This window comes from Apus apus, chromosome 14 (genome assembly GCF_020740795.1).
Source record: "Apus apus isolate bApuApu2 chromosome 14, bApuApu2.pri.cur, whole genome shotgun sequence".
NCBI classification, from domain to species: domain Eukaryota; kingdom Metazoa; phylum Chordata; class Aves; order Apodiformes; family Apodidae; genus Apus; species Apus apus.
Window position 1 is genome coordinate 1,610,216 of NC_067295.1, and position 22,548 is coordinate 1,632,763.

Consider the following 22,548-nt stretch of genomic DNA (forward strand, 5'->3'; position numbering starts at 1 on the left):
TGGGACCTGGTGGCTGGTGGGATGACCCGTGGGGCCCCGCAGAAGGCTCACGGGTGTGGGGGTCCCCGGTGAAACACCACGGGGGGGCTTCATCCCTCTGCCTCCCCCTGGAGGAGGGGGTCTCCCTCCGGCCTCTCAGCTGCGGGAGGGTCTGGTCTCCCAGCTCCGAACCCCGCACGGCAGCTGGGGGGGGATGGAAGTGCGGAGGGGACACCCCCCCAGCCCCGCAGCGCTGTCTCAGCCCGCCCCACGCTGCGTGACCCGCCCCGCACCGCCCGCTGCGGGGAGGGGCCGCGCCGGGGCCGCCCGCAGGTATCGGCCGGGGCTCGGCGGGGCTGGGGGGCACCGCGAACCCCACCTGGGGCCTCGCCCCGCCGCTGCCTGGGGCCGGAACCCCCCCCCCCGTCTATGTCCCGCGGCCGGCGCTGGTGAGACACCATGAAGGTGAAGGTGATTTCTGTCCTGGAGGACAACTACATGTACCTGGTCATCGAGGAGAGCACCCGGGACGCCATCGCGGTGGACGCCGCCGTCCCCAAAAGGGTGAGAGGTGCTTCGCCCCCCACCCCAGAGAGGCCGCAGCCCCGTCACGTCCCGGGTGGGCTGCGGGGTCCCGCTCGGGGGATGTGCCCACGGTGGTGGCCCCGTGCGGGGTTGGTGTGCGGGGTCTTGGCGTGCAGCGGGTGCATCCGTGTGTGCCAGGAGCATCCTCCCGGCGGGGGGGAGGTGTGTGTGTGCTAGACCCCACTCCCACCCACCCCGCGGGGGATTTCCCTGTCGCCTTCACCCTTATCTCCCAGCCCTCGCTGTGCCTGAGCTGGGAGCTGTGCAGACCTCAAAGCAAGCGAGAATAACTCCAAGCAGGGCTTTGGAGCGTGTCTCCCGCGGGAAGGCTCGGTTTTGGGGAGCCAGCCTGCGGCTGTGCTGCTGGGATCACCCCCCGGTCCTCCTGCCTCCCCCGGCTGCCGCGCACCCCGCAGAAGCTGTCGCGGTTTTTCGGCGTTTGTTGCCGACTCGGGTGTTTCCTTCCTCTCTTGAGGAACGTAATCAGGAGCAGCCCGGGGGGTTTGTTAAGTAGCGATGAATTTTAATTTGGCATTAAAAGCCGCGGGGCCCCTCTCCGAGGCGGGGAAGCCGGGGTGGGTTGCGGGGCTGCCACCCCCCCCCCCCGCCTCCACCGTGACCCCCAGCCCAGCCCCGGCTCTTGCTCACGCTGCCAAAGCACCGGCCATAAAATGCCCTTTTCCCCTGGGAGCAGCAATTCCCTTCTGCCTGCTCCCCTCTGCCGGAGGGGTTCGGCCGGGGGAGCTGAGCCTTCACCTCAGCTTCATCCTCCGGTCGCTCAGCAGGTGTTTTTGACTGGTTTGGTGTGGGGTTTTTTTCCTGTTTTTTCCCCTGTTTCCTCTGCCGTGGGCCTGTCCCTGCAGGGCAGTGCTGTGCGGGGCGGATCCTGCCCCGGGGTGGGCGCTGCTCACAGCCCTGCGGCTGTCGCAAGGGGTGCGCCTGTGTCACCCCCTCTCCGTGCGCTCACTGCCTCCTGCTTTGGGTCTGTTTCAGTTGCTGGAAATCATCAGGAAGGAGGACGTGGTGCTCAGGGCCATCCTCACCACCCACCACCACTGGTAAGAGCCGCCGGGGCGGGCGCGGGGCGGCCCCGCCCGGGTGGTTCCCGGTGCCCATTCCCTCCTCTGCCGGCGCAGGGACCACGCCAGGGGCAACGAGGAGCTGGCGCGGCTGCTCCCCGGCCTGCGGGTGTTCGGCGCCGACGAGCGGATCGGGGCCCTGACCCACAAGGTGACCCACGAGCAGGAGCTGACGGTGCGTGGCCGCACGAGCAGCCCGAGCTCGGCACCCACCCGTGCACGGACCCTGCCCGTGGGGCGGCTGCAGCGGTGCCGGGCGGGGGGGGGGAGCGGTCCCCGCTGCTGTGGCACCCTGCTGGGAGATGATGGGGTTGGTGCCTGTGCCCTGGGGGAGGCTGCAGATGTGGCACCGTGGGTTTGGGGTGGGAAGGAGGAACCCCGTCCCATCCCCAGCCCTTTTGGGATTGCACTGAGGGACCCAGTGCTCTCCTGGGGGTACGTGCCATCAGAGCGGGTACCTGCAATCCAGGATTTGCCCAAACCGCTGCCAGCCGGCATGTCTGTGCCCCCCTGGACAGGTGACACTGTGGGGCTTGGGGAGGTCTGGGGGGTCTGGCTGCCCATCAGGACCAGGGTGATCCCAACGGGGTCCTGACTCTCTCTCCCCACAGTTTGGGGCCATCCGGGTGAGGTGCCTCTTCACCCCCTGCCACACCTCGGGCCACATGTGCTACTTCATGTGGGAGGACGGCTCCCCAGACGCTCCTGCTCTCTTCTCAGGTATCCCAGCCTGCTGCTCTGCACCCCATGGGGACACGGGGCCTGTGGCCTGTCCCCAGTGTGCTTGGTGCTCACTGAGCCTATCCGGTGCCTGGGGGCTCCCACCACATGCCCCCTCCCCAGGAGCAGGGACAGGGTCCGCTCTGTGCCCAGACCCCTTTCCCTGCAGGTGATACCCTGTTCGTGGGAGGCTGCGGGAAGTTCTTTGAGGGGACAGCGGAGCAGATGTACACCAACCTCACCCAAATCCTGGGGGCTTTGCCCATGGAGACGGTGAGTGCCCGGCATCTCAGCCCCAGCCGGGGGAGGGACCCCAGGACTGGGGAGGGGGGCTCGAGGCTGGCAGTGCTCAGGAGGCAGTGCCCATCCCTGGGACTGCAGTGAGACCAGGATGGGTCGGGCCTGACGGCAGGTGCTACCTTGCAGAAGGTGTTCTGTGGCCACGAGTGCACCGTCCGAAACCTCAAGTTTGCCCTGAAAGTGGAACCGGAGAATGAAATAGTGAAGAACAAACTCGCCTGGGCCAAAGTAAGTGGCTGTGCCCCTGCCGGGGCGGGGGGAGAGGGGTTGTTGGGTGCCAGCAGGGTTTTGGATATCTCTCTGGTTCCTCGGCAGCAGCGGGATGATGAGGACTTGCCCACGGTGCCCTCCACGCTGCGGGAGGAGTTCCTCTACAACCCCTTCCTGCGGGTCACGTAAGCAGCAGCCGTGCCTGGGGGTGCACAGGGCCCCGCTGTGGCCAGCCCCAAACTGAGCCATGGGGGGCAGGTCCCGGCTGACTCATCCTGTCCCCAAATTCTGCTCCTCTTTTCCCTCCATGCCACCCCTTCTCCCAGTGACTTTGCTTGTTGGTGGGAAATTCAAGCCTGAGGGAGGAGGGGTTGCCCAGACATGGGGTCCTGCACTGCCCAGAACAGGGGCACTCACAGACAAGCCCCATGTGCCCCCAGTGGCTACCTGGGATGAGGACATGACTCTCCCATTGTCTGCACCAGCCGTGCTGGGGTCCCAGTAGGGGGAAGAGGTGAGTCCCCATCTCATCCCCTGCGATCACAGCAGAGCCGGTCTCCTTGCAGGGAGGAGCCCGTGCAGAAGTTCACGGGCAAGACGGACCCGGTGGAGGTGCTGAGGACCCTCCGCACTGAGAAGGATAACTTCAAGAAGCCCAAGGAGCGGCCCCATCCCCAGGCTGTGCTCGCGTTCGACTGGGGACTTTTCAGCCCCTTCCTCGAGAAGAAATGAGGGGCTGTGCTGGGGCTCCCGAGGCGCAGCGGCCCCGTCACGGCTCCCCCGGGGCTGCATCTGTCCCGCTCCGAGTTACTCCCTTAAGACTTGGCAGCTGGGAAGTGGTTTCTGTCTCTCACCTGCTCATTTTGAGGCTCTGCTTTGTTCCCTCCAGCCCTGCTCGAGTCCTGTGGGAGAAGGGAGCCTGTGGGTGCCCTGAGATGGCTCAGCCAGCAGTGACCCCCGTGGTCAGGAGATGGTTTGGAGGAGAGGACACCCAATCTGGCAACGTTTGGGAGCTGCTGCTTGTCCTGCAGTCCTTTGTCTGCTGGAGCTATGGGGGGAGTATGGAAAAGGTGGGGACCCTGGTGCTGTGCCCCAGGGACCTGCCCAGCACCCACAGGGCTGTCCTGCCCTTCCAGGGGCTCAGCTGGAGCAGCTCCAGAGCCACCGACCTGCTGCCTGGCAGGGCTGGAGGCAAATCCCTCCTGTCCCTGCTCTCCTCCCGCTGTCCCGGGGCTTGTCCCAGGCAGGGAGCTGCCCAGCTCTGCAGGGGAACACCAGGAAGGGCTCTGATCAGTTCAGCCTCCAGCCCTGGGCTAACACAAACCCTCCTTGCAGAGGCGTTTGTTTAGGCTTTTCCACCCCCTTTTTCTCCCTTCTTTTTATGGTAGCCCTAGACAAACATTGCCTGGGGAGCTGTAACAGTCGCTGAATTAGGGGGGCCCCCAAACCACTCAAACCGTGCAGACCCCCCTTCAGGTGGAGCTCAGCCCTGGAGGAAAGTCTGCTCTGACCCACTGGCTTTGTAAAATACTTTGCAAGGTGTGACAGTTTTTTAAGCAGCAAACAGCAACGTGCTGCTGCAGGTCCCTTGCTGCTGCTTTTTTCTCCCCCAAGATACAAAAACTGGAAAGCATTTGGCTGAAACTTGTATTTCTGCTGCCTGTAGAACAAGAGCTGGGGAGGAGCTGGCTCTCCTCAGCCTCTGCAGCCTTCAGTTTGTGCCAAATCCAGACTGCATTTTTTTTTTTTTAAGTGAGAAACATGTACAGCTTTTATTTGCAGGTGCTGGGGAGGTGCATCCCAAACCATCAAAGTTTTATTTTTGTGGGAAGAAAACCCCAGGGCTCGATGGTATCCCTGGGAATAGCTGTGCCAATCCTTCTGGAAGGCCCAGGCTGGGGCAGGTGTTCCCTGTGGGACAGTGTCTAGGTCCCTCTTCACTTCAGTATGCAGAGTGTGTGTCACTGTCCTGGTGTCACTTTTACACCCAGCCTGTGTAGTTCAAGCCAAGCCAGAGGAGCAGGAGCTGCTCCTGAAATCCTTCACCATGTCCTGACATTTTAAAATGTTGCTTATAAGTTTTGTAGCTCCTAACACTGGAATTGAGTTGACTTCAGGATCTTTCATGTGTGGACTGTGAACTGCCTCTCTTCCCTCTGAATCCTGGCTTGTGGCCACTTCTTCCCTTGCTAGAAACTAGACTAAGGTTTTTTTTCCTTTCATTAAATTAGAGTGTTAAGAGTTTACTCTTTGCCAGAGGAGGGGAAGAATTAACCCTGTTGCACAAACTGCCTGGGTACGATCGCCTCAGAGGTTCCCAGTTTGATGCAGTGGCAGTTGGTGAATGTTAACTGGGGGGGTTCCTCTAGAAGGGAGCAGAGATGTGTGTGTTTGGGGAGGGTTCCTGCTCACACAGACAGCAGCAGCCTGCAGCTCAAAGGCTGGAGGAGTTCAAGCTGTTCTTGGTACCAAGAACAGACACCCCAGGGTGTCTGCAGGACCTGAGGTCTCGGTACGTTCAGTCTTTAATGGCTTCAGCAGCACATATTGGTCTATGTCACCCCCCCCCCCCCCAAGCCTCAATTGTTTAATTTACTGCTAATTTAGCTTTATTTATTTGTGCACTTCTGGCCTGCTGTGCATGTTCTCAACAGAACCAGGATGTTTCTTTTGCACTGATGGGACAGTCCGTGGTCTCAGCACAGCAGCGTGTTGGACCGACTGCTCCAGCAGGGGCTCCTGCTGGGGATGAACATCTTACAGGACAGTGGAACACCCTGGGCTCCATCTGTGCCCGGAAAAAGGCACTTGCTGAAACCACCACTGGCTTATGAAATTAATTGGTGGGGAGGGGGAACCTGCAGGAAATTCTTGCCTTATGAACACTGTGAATTCACTAATTGATCAGCAACACCCGAAAAATGTAAAGCTTTTAATTAAAAACATAAAAACCAAGTCTTTCACACTGATGGCTTGCTTTTAATAATGGTGGCTCTGGGAAGGACACAGGCAAGTCCTGCCAGAGGAGCTGTTACAGGAGGTGGGACAGCCTGAAGCTGGAGGCTGCAGTGCCTGGGGAGGATCTGTGGGGAGGGCCAGGCAGGGGTCAGTGGGGCCCGAGGGAGTATCCAGCTCCATCCGAGTTTACTCTGAGGAACTAAGCAAAGTGGCAGCTTTGTTTTCAGTTCTTGTCCACTTTTTACTCCCTGCACTTCTTCCTCACATAGCAGAAACTGGAAAAAGGAGAATACTGAAGTGATTCAGTGACGATTCTCAAGTTGGTCTTCAGTTGCAGCACAGCACCCCAAGGAGAGTCCACGTCTGCCCGTGTCCCGTCCCCTCAGGGTCAGGCACAGCTGCAAACCTGCCAGCACTGCCTGCCCCTCCCCAGACACACTGCAGAGCCAGAAGTGACTCAGATGAAACAGACCAAACCGGAGTTATCCATTCAGTTGTTCTTCTGTGAATAGTTCTGCAAATCCCCGTGTGCAGGAGCACAGTGAGCACGGCAGGCACGTGTCCTCTCCAAGGCCAAAGCTGTTCCAGCTCCATCTGTCTTCTGGCATCAGGACATGCTGTGTTAAACCAGGGGTGTTTTCACTGCCCTCCTGGCTTCTTCTGGTAAACTCCTTGTTGTAATGATTACATCTCACAGCCACCTGCTGTTAACTTGTGAAAAGGAACACCTCAGAGATAGCAAGGACTTGGTCCTTCACTGGAAGGAAAGCTGGCAAGAAATTCTTACTGTAAAGAATTGTCTTCTCTGAATTGAAGGATTATTACCCATTAGTAACTGGCTGCTGAGGATGGGGTAGATGTGATAATTCTGTGACTCTCTACTGGGTATTTGGGGAGAGAAAAAGAGAGCTGTAATTGCCCACAGTTATAGACTGTTGTAATTAAAAGAAAAAAAAAAATAATCACTCTAACTTTTTCTTCTCCAGCCTTCATGAAAGTCCATTTCAGCAGGCAATAAACCAGCCCTACAGATGACGCTCCTCATGTGGCCCTGGCTGCCCCTCTGACAGAGCAGGGACACTCAGCTGCACCTCAAGGACAGCCTGTCAGGGCCAGGGAAATGGAAAAACAGAACCCAGGGTCCACAAGACTTAGTGCTGTGAAAATACAGCAAGGCCTGGATGAGGAACACTGTGATGTAGCATGAAGGGTCCTGCAGGTCACCTCCTCAGCACCTTCACCACCTGCTCTGGTAGGAACAGGGTTGCAAAGGGAGAGCAGTTTTAGTCCTCACAGCCTGTGCAGAGGCTTGGATGTATCACTGCTGCTTTTGATGTGTGTTTTAAGTCAGCATTTAGTTTTTATTTACAGCACTTCAGTAACTATAAAGCTGCAGGAATTGACAGTGCCTGCCTGTAAGCACCTTCTCATCCCTAACCAGTCCCAAACTGCAGACTCCCCACAATGGCACAGAGCTTGAGCTGCCTCTGGAGAGTCTGAACCACGACTGAGTTACAAAGGCACCGAGTACCTGTGTCAGGGCTTCCCAGCATCAAGTCTTCACCACTTGATGTTAAACCCAGTGCTTGTCTTCTCCACGGCGTGGTACTGGGTGTGCAGAGCCCCTGCAGCCCCCTCCGAGCCTGGGCCCCCCAGCCACTGCTGGTACAGCTCCCTGACAGCCTGGCTGTCCTCTGGAGCTGCAGGCTGCACAGACTCATACAGCCTCTCCACCTGCTGCAGCTGGTCCTTGCTGGCTTCACCCTCTGCTCTGATCTGCCCTCCTCCATTCAAACAGCCTGGGTGCAACAGTGAGAAAAAACACCGGGTTTAGAAAGTCCTTCAGCTTTAACAGGAAAAAAACCAACCCACTACAGCCAATTTGCTCTGCACCTGCAACCAGTTACAGCAAGGCAGGCACCAGTATAACTGTGGTTTACTCCCCAGTTATCTCACCCCAGCAGCCCTGGAGGGGAGATGGCTGTGAGTGGGTTGCTGAGGCAAGCTGGGACCTGCCAGGAGACAGAAGCACAGAGCAGGGAGCTTTGGCTCTTATCTTGTGCCTCCAGAACATCCAGGTGGGAAGAGCCGTGGAGTCTCAGCTGAAGGTAAGATAAACACCCTGGGATGTGTTCTGGGTTTGCTGTTGGGGCACTGTGAGTTGAGCTGTGTGTGTGCTCATGTCCTGGTTCTGAGCAGCCCCCCTGGGGAAGGGAGCAGCTCTCCCCAGGGCCAAGAGCAGCAGCTCAGTGTCCTTCCAGGAGCCTCTGCTCCCTGTGAGCTTGTCCAAAGAGAACCAGGAAGGAGAAAAAGGAGGGCTTGCACAAAGTGGAAGAGAATAAAATAGGTAGAAAGAGACTTTCTTCACCAGCTGTAGCAAACATCCTTTAAAAGCATAATAGTAAATTCTGTGTAACTTTAAAGGAAGGATCTCTTCATGTGCCAAAGAGCTCAGAAAACCAGGAGGTCCTTTGTAGCAATGAGGTCCCTGAGCAGCCTCACCTGAGGGGCAGGCCATGACCTCCACGTAGTGATAGGGTGACTTCCCTCGCTTCAGCTTCTGCACCAGGTTCTGGATGTTCCGGAACCCGTAAGCCAAAGCAAACTGGAGCAGGACTACTCCATCCCTCTCCAGTGTCACCTCCTGGAAGTCCTTGTTTCTGAGGAACAAGAGCAGAGAAAATGTCTTACCCAAATTAACTTCTATTTTAAACTTCAAAGAGCCCTGTGCTAGAACAAACTCTGAAATGTTCAGGAGAGCTGTCCTAGTTCACTCAGACCAAACAGATGAAGGAACCAGTTCACAATCTTTTTCCAATCCTGTTTGAAGACCTGCCACTCAAACCCAGTTTGCTGGAGAACACCTGTGTTGAATAAATCCTTAAAAGCTCAGCAAATGGAGTCTAAACAAAAGCTTCATTGTGACAGAGCTTTCTGAGTTGGCTGAAGCCAACTTGTACATTAGTGAGGCCACTGAGGAGACCTTCACATTGTAGTGGGTCATAAAAACAGGGAGCAAACCATCAGGGAAGGCTTCTAGACCCCTAAAGTTAGTGGAAATACCTGTTCCTGGTAAAACAATAATTTGATTAATATCAAGTGTTTCATACTGAGACTCTGGGGGGTTGTTCTGAGAATCCTAAACAGACATGTTGCTATTTAGGGACAGAATTAATTACAAATAATATCCTAAGTGGGAAGAAGCTCAGCTGAGTGGGCCCCTCTGCCCAAACTCAGTGACTTGCTTTCTGTCTTGCCAGTTAAAACAGGGCCCTCAAGTCCTGAGACAAGATTTTCTGTCCTGTGATAGCCAGATTAGTAACACATCTGCTGCACTGGTCTGGCTGCAGGTGAGGAAGCCCAGCTCCATGTGAGCTCTTTCTTCCAAATTACTCTTAAAAACTGTCTGCAACTTGATACTGGGAAAATCTATCAGGCCAGGACAGTGTGTGGGTGGTGCAGGGGCTGGAGGTCTCCAAGGGAAAGGCTGCCCTGAGCTCTGGCTGATTTATTGCTCAGCAGCTGTGGGAGTGAGAAGCCAATTCCCATGGCTTGAAGTAAAATGTTTAACATTGCAAAGACAGTTTCAGCCCATGAGGAAGATAACAGCAGGGATGGAATTGCAACAGAAATAGTGCTCTCTGTAGGACTTGAGACTTCTTACTTTAAAGGTTTGTACTGAATTGTATCCACGTGAATTCCAAAGAGCTCCTTGGCTGCATGCTTGTAGATGTGTTCCAGGTAGCCCCCAGACCCACCTCCAGAGTGGCTGGTGAGCTGCTCTCCTGCAGCACTGCTAAACCTGAGAGGGGAAAAAAGCAGCAGTTTTAGGGGGATCTTGGGTAAAACACAACAGCCAGCACTAATGCAAAGGTCCAGGGGACTCAAAAGCAACAGAGAAGCCACAAGTTCCTTGGAGCTCCTGGCTTTTCCCTTCCTCCTGGGAGCCAACTATTTGTAGCTGCTGGGCCCATCAGATTTAAGCCTGTGCTGCTCAGTGTCCTCTGGGGCAAGCTCAGTGGCAACACTGGCATGTGTCACTACAAGGCCTGATCTGTGCACTGCCAACTTTGTGAGTCAAAAATACATTTGGGAATGCTTGAATTTCCAGGGTGACAAGCTGATGTGCATGTTTTGTTGGTTTTCTGTTCAACACCTCTGCAAAAACATCCTGGATTCCACCTAGAGATGGGAGGAGGGGAATGAGGCAGTGATGATAGGGGTCTGTGCAACCCTGGAGAATCTTCATTTCTTGGAGAATACAACCTAGCCTAGGTCTTGGCTCTGTCAAGAGACAACCCATCAGTGCTGAAACTTCTCTGCAACATCATCAAAGGCAGAGTTGACTCTTGAAAGCACTAGTTCTGTGTCAGGATGCATATTCTGCAACCAGCTGCTTTAGTTGTGGCTGCTGGGCTGTGAGAAGACTTCTGGGAGGTACCAGAGCTGTGAGCACAAGCACAGGGAGGTGAAATTGCTGATGCTGTGGTTTCACATCCTCAAAGTTCTGTCACCAAGGGGAACCCACTTACTGATGCAAAAATGTTTGCTCCACACAAGTCTGTCCTCCATGGGAGCACAGTTCAAGTTCAAGGCACTTCTGGTGTTGAACACCTAGGTTAACATCAGTTTTGTAACTGTAGCTCTGCACAAGTCATTCTGCCTCACTGACATCCCAAAACACACCAGCTATCCAGAGGTCAAGAGAATGTTTCTTGAGAATAGCTCACCAGATGGAAGCCACAACAATGGCTTTTGTTATGAGGGAAGAACAAGATGAGGGATCTGCTCCTAAGCACCCCCCAGGCAGTGGCACTTGTGTTCCCCTCCTAACAGCTGCAGGGGGAAAACACTTGAATCCAGGCCAACTAGTCCCAAGTCAAACCAAAGATGTTGCCTCTTGCAGATAAAAATCTTGGCTTTGGAAGAGCTGCAGAAGGCAACACTTCAGCCCCCAATCACCCTCAGAAACTATTTTTAATTTGATCTTGTTTACAGGAACTGAGCTTCATTAACAACATGTTTCAGTGTGTCTGGCCTCACGTACTGCTGTTCTCTTCAGCTGAGGCTGCCAGGAAGCTCCAGAGCTGGCCTGGAGCTGAGGGTTGCACCAGCAATGGTCTGGGGATTTCTGGCACTTTATCTCATTCTTGCTGCCAAATATAATAACCTCTTAATGGGCTTTTCCACGTGCTGGAGGATGAAGCAGAACAACAGCCATTGGATTGCTGACAGGAATGCTCCAAGTTGTGAGGGATACGTGCTGTTTGTAACCAGCCCATTCACTGAGTGTTACAGCCAGCAAAAGGTTACAGAGGCACTTTATCACCCCCAGCAGGAGGCCTGGTGCTCAGAATGTCCTCCTAGCAAGTGGGCCAGAGATCTTTATCAACTAATTAGACATTTGGTTCTATGATATAACTGACACTTCCATAAAGTCATTTCCTAAGGGAACCCAAACACTTTGGGATCTCTTTTTTTCTCTTCCATTCTCTGTTAAGAGGTGTAACAACAAAGCAGGTAGAACAGAAGGACTTGTTTGCATGGGCAACTTCTGAAGTTGTATTTCTGGGTTTCAGTCATGCAGACATTTATTATAGCTGAGGATACTTTTCTTTTTAGATGTGAAAGCCACCTGTGCATATGCTGTGCCAGGAAGAAAGATACTTAATCCTGGGAAAAGTGTGCATGAATACACCTGTGCTGGTAAATGTGTGATGTGACACCTCCACCTGCTGATCCCCTGCAGTGTAGCAGAAGGGAGGCTCTGGGCATGCACATCATTTAAAATCTTTTCTTTAAATTCAGGATCTGTTGCATGAAGGGGACTGGGCAGCAGCAGACTCTGCCTCACACTCCCCTTCTTTTCAGAAGCACAGGAGCGACCAGTGTTTGTAACAATTAGAACTAACCTAGGAAACAGGCTGCATGGAAGGACACTTCCCTTCACAGCTCTGCCAACATCCATGTGCTGATCAGAACTCTTGGGCAAAGGCTGCCAATGGCCTTGGCTGGACTAGAAAGACTTGCAGCCTATTTAGAAATAAACTAGATTTCAAAATGAGTGTCACAGTTGACAACTGTGACCAGTAGGAAAAGGGGAAATGGATTACAGCTTGAAGAGGGGAGATTTAGACTAGACATTAGGAGGAAACTCTTCACTGTGAGGGTGGTGAGACCCTGGCCCAGGCTGCCCAGGGAAGCTGTGGCTGCCCCATCCCTGGCAGTGTTGAAGGGCAGGTTGGATGGGGCTTGGAGCAGCCTGGGCTGCTGGGAGGTGTCCCTGCCCATGCAGGGGGGTTGGAACTGGATGATCTTGAAGGTCCCTTCCAACACAAACCATTTGATGATGATAATCAGGTGCTAGAAGCTCGTATTTGAGGCATCCAAATTTCTCCTAAAAACTTAAGGAGCCTGAGCAGTACATTTTTGAACTACAAACTTAACCTTTCTTTTCAACTGGAGAAGGCTTTGGTTCAGTGTGGATCCACCACTGCCTGTCAACGTGGAGGAGTCTAGTGTGATGTTTCTGTAGGCACTTGGATCTCTGTGCAGTTCTCACTTCCCCAGATGTTATTTTTCAACTGAAGCAACTAAAGTCCCATCTGGTTTGCACATGTTTTAAGATCTCATTTTTTTACAAATAAAGACTCCTAGAGATTAGCTCAGTGACCCAAGTATTTCTTATTTGTGCTTTAATTCTGGAATCCTTACAGTAGCTCTGGTAACTAGGAACAGATCCAGGCACACTGAGCTCAGAGCAGAACAGCCTCTATTGTAGCAAACTCTTCTGTCACTGGTTTAGATTCTCTCATTTTTCAAAGTCTGCAGTTAGATCTTTGTGGGATCCCACCAGCCTCCCTGTGAGGGACTGAGGTAAATGACTGCCATGCAATTTGTACTTCTCTGCATGACTGTTTTGCCATTGTGCTCTTTCTGAGCTAATTCCAGCAATCCTGCTGACTTACAGGGAGAGCTGCTAATCCCTGCACTACTGACATCCAGACCTAATAGTTACAGGTTCTCCACAAGTGGAGATTCAGCATATTCTGCAGATTAAGTATTTTAAGCACAATTGTACTGATTCCAAACCAGTGACAGAAGAAAACAAGTGAAATGCCAAGACATGCAGCCCTGAGGAGGAGAGGAAAGGCAAGTTCTGTGGAAGGGCCCTGTAAATACTGGATGAAGAAGAAAATAATGGAAGATGCAAATGGGATTTTGTTCTTACATGGAATCCAAAGGAGCGGGATCTACATCTGACAGGGATACTCCTTCTTGTTCCAACAGCTTTAGCACTTCTCCTAAAATAGAACCAGAGACATAAGAAGGTTCTTATTTTGGAGAGAAAGGAAAACAAACCCACAGACCAGAACAGAAAACTGCATCTGCAATTTTTACCATGATTGGCATGACTGAAGTGTGATTGTACAGCAACACCCACACTCCAGCCTCTACCAGAGACCAAGGGTAATCAAAAGGAGCAAACACCTTGCTGAGGCTGACAGTAATCAGCTGGACTAGCTCTGGCTCTGCTCACCTGTGGTGATCACACAGTCCACCTCCCGGGTCTGGTATTCCTGGTTGAAAAAGTCTGGCCTTGAAGCCTCCAGCTTCTTGTCATAACAGGGCATGACTGTGACGTGGTAAATCTGGTCAGGTGAGAAGTGCTGGAGGGAAAACAAAGCTCTGCAGTTGGATTGGTCACCAGCAAACCTGGCCTGAGGGAGAGATCTCCTGGCTCAAAGTGAGAATGATGGACCTAATGCCCCCATGCCTCTGGAAATGCTCTCCATAGTCACTGAACATTTATTTGTGTATATATAGGATCATAGGATGGTGAAGGTTGGAAGGGATCTTAGAGATTATCAGGATCCAACCTCCTTGCTATGAGCAGGGACACCTCCCACCAGCCCAGGCTGCACAAGCCTCATCCAACCTGCCCTTGAACACCTCCAGGGATGGGGCAGCCACAATCTCCCTGGGCAACCTATTCCAGCACCTTCCTGCCCTCATGGTGAAGAATTTCTTCCTGATGTCTGACCTAAATCTCCTCTCTTTCATTTTAAAACCATTATCCTTTGTCCTATCACTGTCCTCTCTGGTGAGAAGCCCCTTCCCAGCTTTTCTGGAGCCCCTTCAGGTACTGGAAGGTGCTCTAAGGTCTCCCTGGAGCCTTCTCTTCTCCAGGCTGAATATAAATACACACATACACCTTCATTTATACACTATTTCTGTCACAGAACCCAATTTCAGTCTGTAGCAAGTGTCAGCAGCTTGGTCTCTCACAGGTTTTTTCCCCCTCCTTTTGCTCATGCAGATGTCCAGACAAAGTTAGTGAAGTGAATTCTTAATTCTGCAGTTAGAGTGCTTCCTCCACACCACTGAAACCAGTCCTGGCACAAGCAACTAAAAAATCATCTGGGAGACAAAAACCTCATGGCCATCTGAGAAATAAGCACAGGCTGAGGAAACAAGTAATTGGCTCAAGGCCTTTGCTTTGGTGTCTTGTGCCAAATACTCTTAGGAGCAGCCAGTTTCTGTACCAAGTATGCAGATGTCAGCACTGACTTCATGCAAGTGTTAAACCCCTGCTCATTAGTGGACAATAAATCACACAACCAGAAGTGGTGCTTGAGCTTACTGCACAAATCTAGGCTGTTAGTAGAATTCTAGGCTTTAAAAAACAAACTTATGTTTGGAAAGATTCCAAAGGTTAAAGACTGAGACCAGAACTAAGTCAAACTGGAAAGGAACATTAAGTTGGGAACAAGCAAGTAGATTTCAGACCAGACAGGATCTGCACATATGCACCAACTGAAGCTGTCTTAGGATAATTTCAGTTACTAATCAGTGTTAAACAACATGAAAATACCACACACAGACAAGATGGGAGCACAAGGACACTGGAAAATGTTCTTCCAGCCTTCCCAAATAACATGCAGAGGTTTTAAGTAGTCCATGCAGAATGTGCTTAGTGTTACTGTCCTAATTGCTAATGTCTGGTTAGGTAAACCAGAAGTGAGCAAGATGCTGCCTTTGTTGGCTTCTGCCAGGTCATTTTTACCTTTGAAGGCTAAGGTGCAATAGGCAGCAAAACAAGAAAGTATCAGCTTGAAGTGTTCAATTCTAGCAGGTTGCCATGTAATATACTGCAGCCCCTCACCTGCTGCTCTGCAAAATAGCCCTTGACCAAGGAGCCCATGACCTGCTGGGGAGACTTGGTGGTGCTGATGTACGGGATGATGAAACCGCCGTGGGTCTTCTCTGCGTAGCAGATCCAACCTGGTAAGTGTCAGGAGCAAATTAAATTAAAAAGCCAGCAAGCATCCCTTCCCTCTGCTCACCCTCCCCCCAGGCTCAGTACCCTTTAATAACCATTTTCAGTCTCACTTCAGCACAGAAAGCAAAGGAAGTGTAACACAATTTAACACTGAGTTCTCTCTGTCCTGTGAAGGAGTAATCCTCTAAGGAGGTTTTATCCCTCTAGGGAGGTTGTATCCATTTCAACTTTCCTGACCAGCTTTCTGAATTTTTCTTCTGGTGTGCTACTAGTGTGCCATTAGATTATTTCCCTACCTAACCCCATACTGTACCTGGGCAGGCAGAAGCCAGCATTGGCAGAGCCTTTTTGTCCTCAGCTTGCTTCCGAAAGCGCTTTACGAACTCCCGCTGACTCTCCAACAGGCTGAAGTTCCTTGAGAAAGTTGTGTCAAAAACGTAGTGCACACCTGGGCAGGACAGCATCTGTGTTAACACCCACCAGAAAGATACAACAAACTACAACAAAAGCCTCCAGTCAAACTCGATTCAAAAACTATGTAACCCCTATTTCCAGGCAGCAGCCTCTGCAGCTGCGGGTGACCTGCCGGGCAGCGCAGCGCGGTGGGGAGCAGGGGAGGCAGGAGCTCTGGCTGCAAACCTAACATCTCACGCCCCTTCCTTCCCTCACTCCAAGTTTATTAGGTGACTGGAATTGCAGACAGTTTGCATTGTAGCTAATGCCAACCCTGAAACACGAGGAGGTTCAGCTACATCAGACTGGTGAGCTCCTAACGCCCAAGCCAGCCCCGCCAGGGGAGCAGGACACAGCACCACACTTGCCTAAGCTCTTGAAGAACATGGTCAACTTCTTTGCTGTTTCCAGAACACCCATTTTATATCTTGCAGCCAGTGAAGCTCTGGATTGTGGTGAAACAGAAACCACCACCAATTTCTGTTCACTGGGAGAGGCAGCCTGTGAAAACAAACAAACAAACCACTGTTCAGACAACAGGAACATGGCACGGGCAGAACTTCCAACACACGAGAACATCAGGAAATATCTCCCAATCAAACCCTGAAGTCAGTAACGTAAAAAGGTCCTTTCCAATCCTATGATTACTTTTTAAAACTCATGTAAAAACAAAACAGTGCACTGAGACTGTCCTCAGATCCTTCAGAAACTGGAAGAGGGGACAGGTTAGACATCAGGAAGAAATTCCTTCCTGTGAGGGTGGTGAGACCCTGGCCCAGGTTGCCCAGGGCAGCTGTGGCTGCCCCATCCCTGGCAGTGTTGAAGGGCAGGTTGGATGGGGCTTGGAGCAGCCTGGAATGGTGGGAGGTGTGCCTGCCCATGCAGGGGGGTTGGATCTAGATTACCTTTAAGGTCCCTTCCAACCCAAACCAGTCTATGATCTCTCAAGCTAATTTTCATGTCTGCTGTTTCCACACATGCTCCTGCAGATCCATCACCCCAACCTATGAAGATCTCCCAACTCTGCCTGGCCATGACCTGGCACCCACCTTGTTCAAAGCCAGCACTTTGCAGAGCTCTTCGTGGCTCTGCTGAGTGATCAAAACACTCTCAGCTGATGTGATGCAGCCACTACAGGCTAAACAGTCGTTCAGGGTAATTTTTGCCTTCTCCAGCTTTTGTGCTCCTCCATCCTAGAAAGAAAGGGATCAGAGTCAGTTCTGATCACCCTGCAGAATTAGGCAGCAGTTTCCCAACCTTTCCTGTATTTAGTAACAAAGATGTTGCCCTTTTTATGCTCTTGGTTTATAAATTTTAAAAAGCATCTTTTCTTTTTAGTCAGCTGAGAAGCAGGACAAGGATCTTTGGAGGTTGCTGCTTTTCATGGGATTGTTTGGCAGACAGATGCAAACAGGGTGAGGGACTTCAGGAAAGCTTTGGGAAGACTGAGAATGTCACTTTCTTCACATACAGGACAGTTGCTCACACCACAATTATTTGTGCTCTCTGGTGGGCTGATGCTGCTCCAAAACACTGACATGATACTTTCCCAGGATCAGTGTTATATATGGAATATCATGCTGGAGAAAGCATGCCAGCTTTGTCACCCATGTCAGATGCTGCTCATGTTATTGGACAGTACTGGAGCTGCTTCTTCACAGGAACTTGAATTCTATTCTTAAACAGATTGTGTAACCAGACTAACAGCTTGTTAACACTTTTAATTAATGCTGAGTGTTCTGCAATCCTTCTGTGTACAAAACTTCCATGGCCCCTGATGGGAGAACTGGGGAGCAGCAACTCAAAGGCAGCATGTGTCCCTGGATGGAAACACTGCTCATAATAGTTGACCTGGATGAGTCAGTTTCCCCATGGGACTCTGCTCCTAAACTTCACTTCTCACTGAAGCCAGAAAAGACCAAGCAATTAAAAATGATGACATTAAAATGTTAAGAGACCAGACCTCTTTGGAAGTGCTGTATCCCCCTTTTTTAAGTCAAGAAGTCATGATCTGCTTAGAGTTAAGAGTGTTTGGTTAACTAGTGCCAACCTCTTCTCTGTGAACAGGACAAGAATTCTCCAAAACTCAGCACTAATTCTGTAAGCAAGAGGCTGCTTCACAAATCATTTAAAATATCATTTAAAACATCGGGAGCAAAATTTAGATTTGAACCCCTCTGTAAGTGAGCACCCCCCTGCCTGAGAGAAGGCAGCAGGAAAAGCCTTTGTCTCAAATCACCTGGAAATTGCCAGTATCTAAGCACTGATGGCAAAACAGACTTCTCAGCTCACCTGCTCTTGCACTGAAAATCATCACTCAGCAGGGTCAGTGCTTCCAGGGCACAAAAGACTGACAAAATATGGATCACTGCTTATAAAAATGGGCAATTAAAAAGCTGGACTTTGGAAAAAAGATTTGTGAAAGTGCTGGCAGCAGTGGCAACACCTGCCTCACATCTTGGTCCTCCCTCAGGCACCAAGTAGCTGCAGCCTGGTCAAGTGCTTCAGGACACACTCGTGTCCTCTGGATATTTTAGACAATAATGAAGAAAAACCACACGTACCTGGTTGATCTGGAAATAAGTCCCATCTGCTTCAATTCTGATCTTAGCTGCTGCTTTTCCAGGCTTTTTTTCCACTTTTACAGGTTTGATACATTCCTGAAAGAGAAGCCAAGCCCGAAAGTGAGGAGATGAACAACCAAGTGTGGAAGATTTAACAGACACTGGGCAGACTGAAGCCAGACACGAGTTGCAGAGGGAATGCTGCTTGCTGTCCCTTCAGCTGGGCTGGATCTACTTCCAGAGTCTCTAACCACCGAGGGAAAATGTCCAAGCAAAACCTGCTCACCCCTTTTTTACAGAAGGAACATTGTTCCAGCATCACACCAAACAATGTTGCTGTCCTCCCTGAAGGACACCGCTGTGTTTTACGGAGCCTTGGGAGGAAGGGAGGCTTGTCTGCACGCTCCTCCTCTCCCAAAACCTTGGGGATGATCCCACAGTCTTCCCTGCGAACGCAGAGGGCGGGAGGCGTGGTCAGCACAGCCCGCACGGGGCCGGTGCCAGCCAAGCTTCATTTCATGTCCAGAGGGCTCCGACGACCTCAGCGGGACTGCTTCCAGCTTGCTGCATTGTCCTGTGCTGAGGTCTCAGGGCTGCTTTTTGCATTTGCTCCCATTATTTGTTGTTTAGGCACCTTGTGACTCCTTGTCCCGCTTGGTCAGCTCGGATTCTCTTCGCCTCTTACCCCCGTGCCCTGCCCAAGGCTGCAGCCCCGGTCACCCAGCCTCGCTGCGCCCTGCGAGCTTCAGACTCTGCAGGAGTCGCTGCGGTTCCCCAGCGATGCTCACTGACCAAAGCAACGATCTCTGCTCGAAACGGAGCAGCCGGTTGCACCGGTTACATGGAAGGCTTCACCGGGAACCCCTGCAGAGGGAGCCGAGGGGCTTGCTGAGCCCCGTTCCTCTCAGCTCACTTCAGGGCGGCTTTTCTGCCGCTCCTGTGCACCAGGACAGCCAGGACGCCTGTCTTCTGCTTTTGCTGGTGCTTGAAGGCTCGAAGAAGTGACCATCTTGACTCGTCCTTGCTGCTCCATCCCACTTCCCTGCCCCCCCCCGCTGCAGGAGCATCTCTGCAGTGGAGAGGTGTGCGGGGAAACTCGTTTTTTCGTTGTTTTGGGGCGCGGGGAGGATCGAGACCAAGACGCGCGGGGCAGCCGGCAGGGCCTGCCTGCTGGGCCAAGCGCCGCTGCTTGTCAGCTCCTTCCAGGGGCTCGGCCCGACCGCTGCTGCTGCTGCCCCCTCTGGAGGAGACGTGATCTCCGCGGGGTTCACCTTTTAGCACCTGATTTCACCCAAAGCGCGTCTGACAGCCCACCGGCCTCGGCCCCCGCGGCCCGCCCGGCCCAGCGCCCCTCAGCGCCCCCCCCCCCGTCCCCGGGCCGGGCAGGGCCGGGCCGGGCCGTCCCCGCGGCTCCCACCTGAGAGGGCCCGATGTGATCGTCCAGGTCGGTGAGCTGCAGGGCCCCGCTGAACCGGGACGCCATGGCGGCCCCGCCGCAAAGCGCGGCAGCCGGCGGGGGGGGCGGGGCCCGCGCGCTGCCGTAAAAGGCCGCGGAGGCGCGGTTGTCAAGGGCGCTGCCGGAAAGCGCGGCGGGGCCGCTCCCGGCGCTGGGAGGCGGGAGGGGAGGGAGGGAGGGGCGGTCGGGAGCCCTGCCGGGAGCCCTGCCGGGAGCCCTGCCGGGACCCCTGCCGGGACCCCTGCCGGGAGCCCTGCCGGCCCGCCCGGGGCTGCCGAGCCCCGCGCTTGGTGCGGGGCGGGGTTTTTGGGGCTGGGTTCTGAGGAAACCCCGTTATTGACGCGCGGAGCGGCCGAGGCGGCGGTGCGGGAGCTGTGCCGGGCTGGGGGGGCTGTGCCGGGTGCGGGGGAGCTGTGCGGGGGCTGTGCGGGGTGCGGGGGCTGTGCCGGGCTGGGGGGGCTGTGCCGGGCTGGGGGAGCTGTGCGGGGGCTGTGCGGGGTGCGGGGGGGGCTGTCCCGGGCTGGGGGGGCTGTGCGGGGTGCGGGGGGGGCTGTGCGGGGTGCGGGGGGGGCTGTGCCGGGTGCGGGAGCTGTGCCGGGTGCGGGGGGGGGGCTGTGCGGGGTGCGGGGGCTGTGCGGGGCCGCAGGAGGAGGGCCTGGCAGGGGAGCCCGGGGATGCTCCGCTCCCGGTGCCGCGGAGGCTCCGGGCACCGCGTTCCCAGCCCGCAGCCCGGGGGGTGCCGCTCCCCTCGGCGGTGACGAGCTCTGAAGAACGGAGGTGCCCTTGTTGATGGGAGTGCTTTGTAGCTTCCTCTGTGCTGCAGCACCCGAGCGCTCCAGGGCAGGACAGAGAGTTACAAAACCCTGCTCAGTGTCCGGGGGGGGGAACACAGTAAAAAAAATCTGAAACGTGTGGTTTTTTGTGTATGTTTTGTATATGTTTTTGCTCCTCCAGTCACAGGCACCCAGTAAGTTCTGAATCCACAGAGACAATGATCTGTTCAAGGGCTGGCTGGAGGTGCCCCTGAGTGCCCAGTTTCTAAAATCCCTCAGTTCCTCTGGTTTTTTTTTTTCTGAACTGGTCCCACCTGGGCTGTGTTCCAAGTTTTGTGAGTTCCTGGTCAATGTCAGATTTGTTAACTCTGGCTTTTTCTCAGACCATCTTCTCCAGACACCCAGAGACTCTTGCCAAGCAATGTTTTATTCTAGGGATGGAGAAAGGACTTTTCCTTGGCAAGTCCAAGGGCAACGTGTTGCTTGATGTGTCATGTGAGTACACACAGCTAGAGGGTAAACAAGCTCCATGGAAAGATTTACAGTACAGACTGGAGAATCACAGTATTAAGGAAGCTCAGCCAGCAAGAACTGCTCTCCCTTTTTAATTTTGTTTCTTCCCCCCCTCCCAATATCTGTTAAATCTTTCTGGAAACAGCTGTTGCAGACATTGCCCAGTTTCTGTGTCTAGGCTTGAGCCAGCTGTGGCAGTAACATCAGCCTATCCCACTTGGTTCCACAGAGGCTGTTGCTCTGGCATGAAAACGGCCCTGGAGGCTGATTTTTCCTTTTGTTTACCTGACAACTCACCAGCAGATATTCACAGAGAAGGAGAGAACTTGCTGGATCCTACAGGAGGGTCAGGAGCTGAGACACAGGAATGGTGGCCAAGTGGTCCTCTGCCTAGAGGGATGTAGCCATGGGTGCACATTTCTGTCTGTGGGAAAGAGGTGCCATTGAAGATGTGGCTTTGTTCTGGACTGGAATGAAATCAGAAGTGCAAGAATGTATGACTGAAAAAAACAACAACAAAAAAACCAACCAATGACAAATTGCTACTGTTTGTCTTGAATATTTTCCAGTAGAGTTTCCCCAAGAACAGGTACTAGTTTGTGAAATCTTCCATGTGGTTCTTAGCACATTTCTCTGTCTTTCTCCTGCCTTTCCTGTCCTGGGAATTTGGAGCAGAGCCAGGCAAATTGCCTGCCTGGGGCTCCGTGTGCTGCTTTGAGTGTCGTGTTTACCCAGGTTCACTGATTGTCCTGCTTGGTACTTGTTTGAGGGGCAGGACAAGGCTGGACACCCTGAGCTGCAGGAAACCCCTTGCAGGTGCTTGGCAGAGCAAGGTGCTACCTGGGGGTGGGGAGAAGGTGTTAAGGAGAGTGTTTAGGGCTGGCAGACTTTGCCTGGTGGGGGCTTGGGGTGAGTGAGAGGTGGGTTGAGTTGTGCTAGAAATGGAGTTAGGCTTTCCAGTTCATGAGCTGGATCTCTGCCTTTCATCACCTGGGCTCTGCCTTTCCCCCCACCTCTTTCCTGGGGGGTGTGTGATCTGTCAGCCACTACAGGTGGCCGTGAGCATGCACACCTGTAGAGACACAGTTTGTGTAAAGGAGAGGGCAGGTTACCTGCTCTGCTGCATCACCAGGTGTCAGCCTTGCTGTAAGGAGAAGCCACTGAGAACACACTTGGTTTCTTAGCAAGTGGCTGCCTCCCACAGGAGACAGTTTTGGAAGCTGTGGAATACAGAGGCAGAGCTGCTTTGTACTTGAGAATCAGGAGTGCCTGCCAGTGCTGGCTGTGTTTTGCTGCTCCTCAGTGTGTAGCAGAGAAGGCCAAGTGCTCACCACAGAGCCGGGAGGGGCAGGAGCATTGCTGGGTGCCCACAGCACCTCAGCCTTTCTTGCTTGGCCCTCAGGAAGGTGAGTGTGTTCTTTGGAAGGAACTGCTCAGCCAAGGGACAGGGGAGTTGTGAGAGGGTGGCCCAGCAGCTGACACCAGTCACAGTGTTCCTGGAGCACTGGGTGCCAAACACACTGAATGCTGTGAGCACCACGGGAGAGGCAGAAGGGATGGCTGAGGGGACAGTGTCATGGTAGCCTGGCTCTTCCTGAGCAGCCTTTCAAGGCTGGGCTGGGCCTCCTGGAGCACACGTGGGGTCTGAGCCTTCTCCTGCTGAAAACTGGTCTTC

At 53.3% G+C, this 22,548-nt stretch overlaps 2 protein-coding genes across 4 annotated transcripts; one reads left to right on the top strand and one right to left on the bottom strand.

Moving 5' to 3' along the window:
• The first annotated feature begins 273 nt into the window (after positions 1 to 273).
• LOC127390495 (hydroxyacylglutathione hydrolase-like protein) lies at positions 274 to 5,828 on the top strand. Of its 2 annotated transcripts, none has more exons than XM_051632212.1 (8): positions 274 to 543; positions 1,558 to 1,622; positions 1,701 to 1,818; positions 2,255 to 2,363; positions 2,533 to 2,636; positions 2,790 to 2,891; positions 2,979 to 3,058; positions 3,440 to 5,828. In XM_051632212.1, exons 1-8 carry the CDS (start codon positions 439 to 441, stop codon positions 3,603 to 3,605), a joined length of 849 nt encoding a protein of 282 aa, XP_051488172.1. In that variant the 5' UTR covers positions 274 to 438; the 3' UTR covers positions 3,606 to 5,828. The 2 variants fall into 2 exon arrangements, with proteins under 2 accessions (XP_051488172.1, XP_051488173.1); XM_051632213.1 differs by having other exon boundaries at positions 1,701 to 1,794.
• CIAO3 (cytosolic iron-sulfur assembly component 3) lies at positions 5,778 to 19,638 on the bottom strand. 2 transcript variants are annotated; one of them, XM_051632209.1, is made up of 11 exons: positions 19,549 to 19,638; positions 18,132 to 18,227; positions 16,617 to 16,760; positions 15,936 to 16,068; positions 15,428 to 15,562; positions 14,998 to 15,116; positions 13,372 to 13,501; positions 13,063 to 13,135; positions 9,496 to 9,633; positions 8,334 to 8,491; positions 5,778 to 7,630 (listed from the first exon to the last, which is right to left on the bottom strand). In XM_051632209.1, the coding sequence occupies exons 1-11, from the start codon at positions 19,612 to 19,614 to the stop codon at positions 7,392 to 7,394; spliced, it is 1,431 nt and encodes a 476-aa protein (XP_051488169.1). In that variant the 5' UTR covers positions 19,615 to 19,638; the 3' UTR covers positions 5,778 to 7,391. The 2 variants fall into 2 exon arrangements, with proteins under 2 accessions (XP_051488169.1, XP_051488170.1); XM_051632210.1 differs by lacking the exon at positions 19,549 to 19,638 and adding an exon at positions 18,418 to 18,620.
• Between the last annotated feature and the right edge of the window lie 2,910 nt (positions 19,639 to 22,548).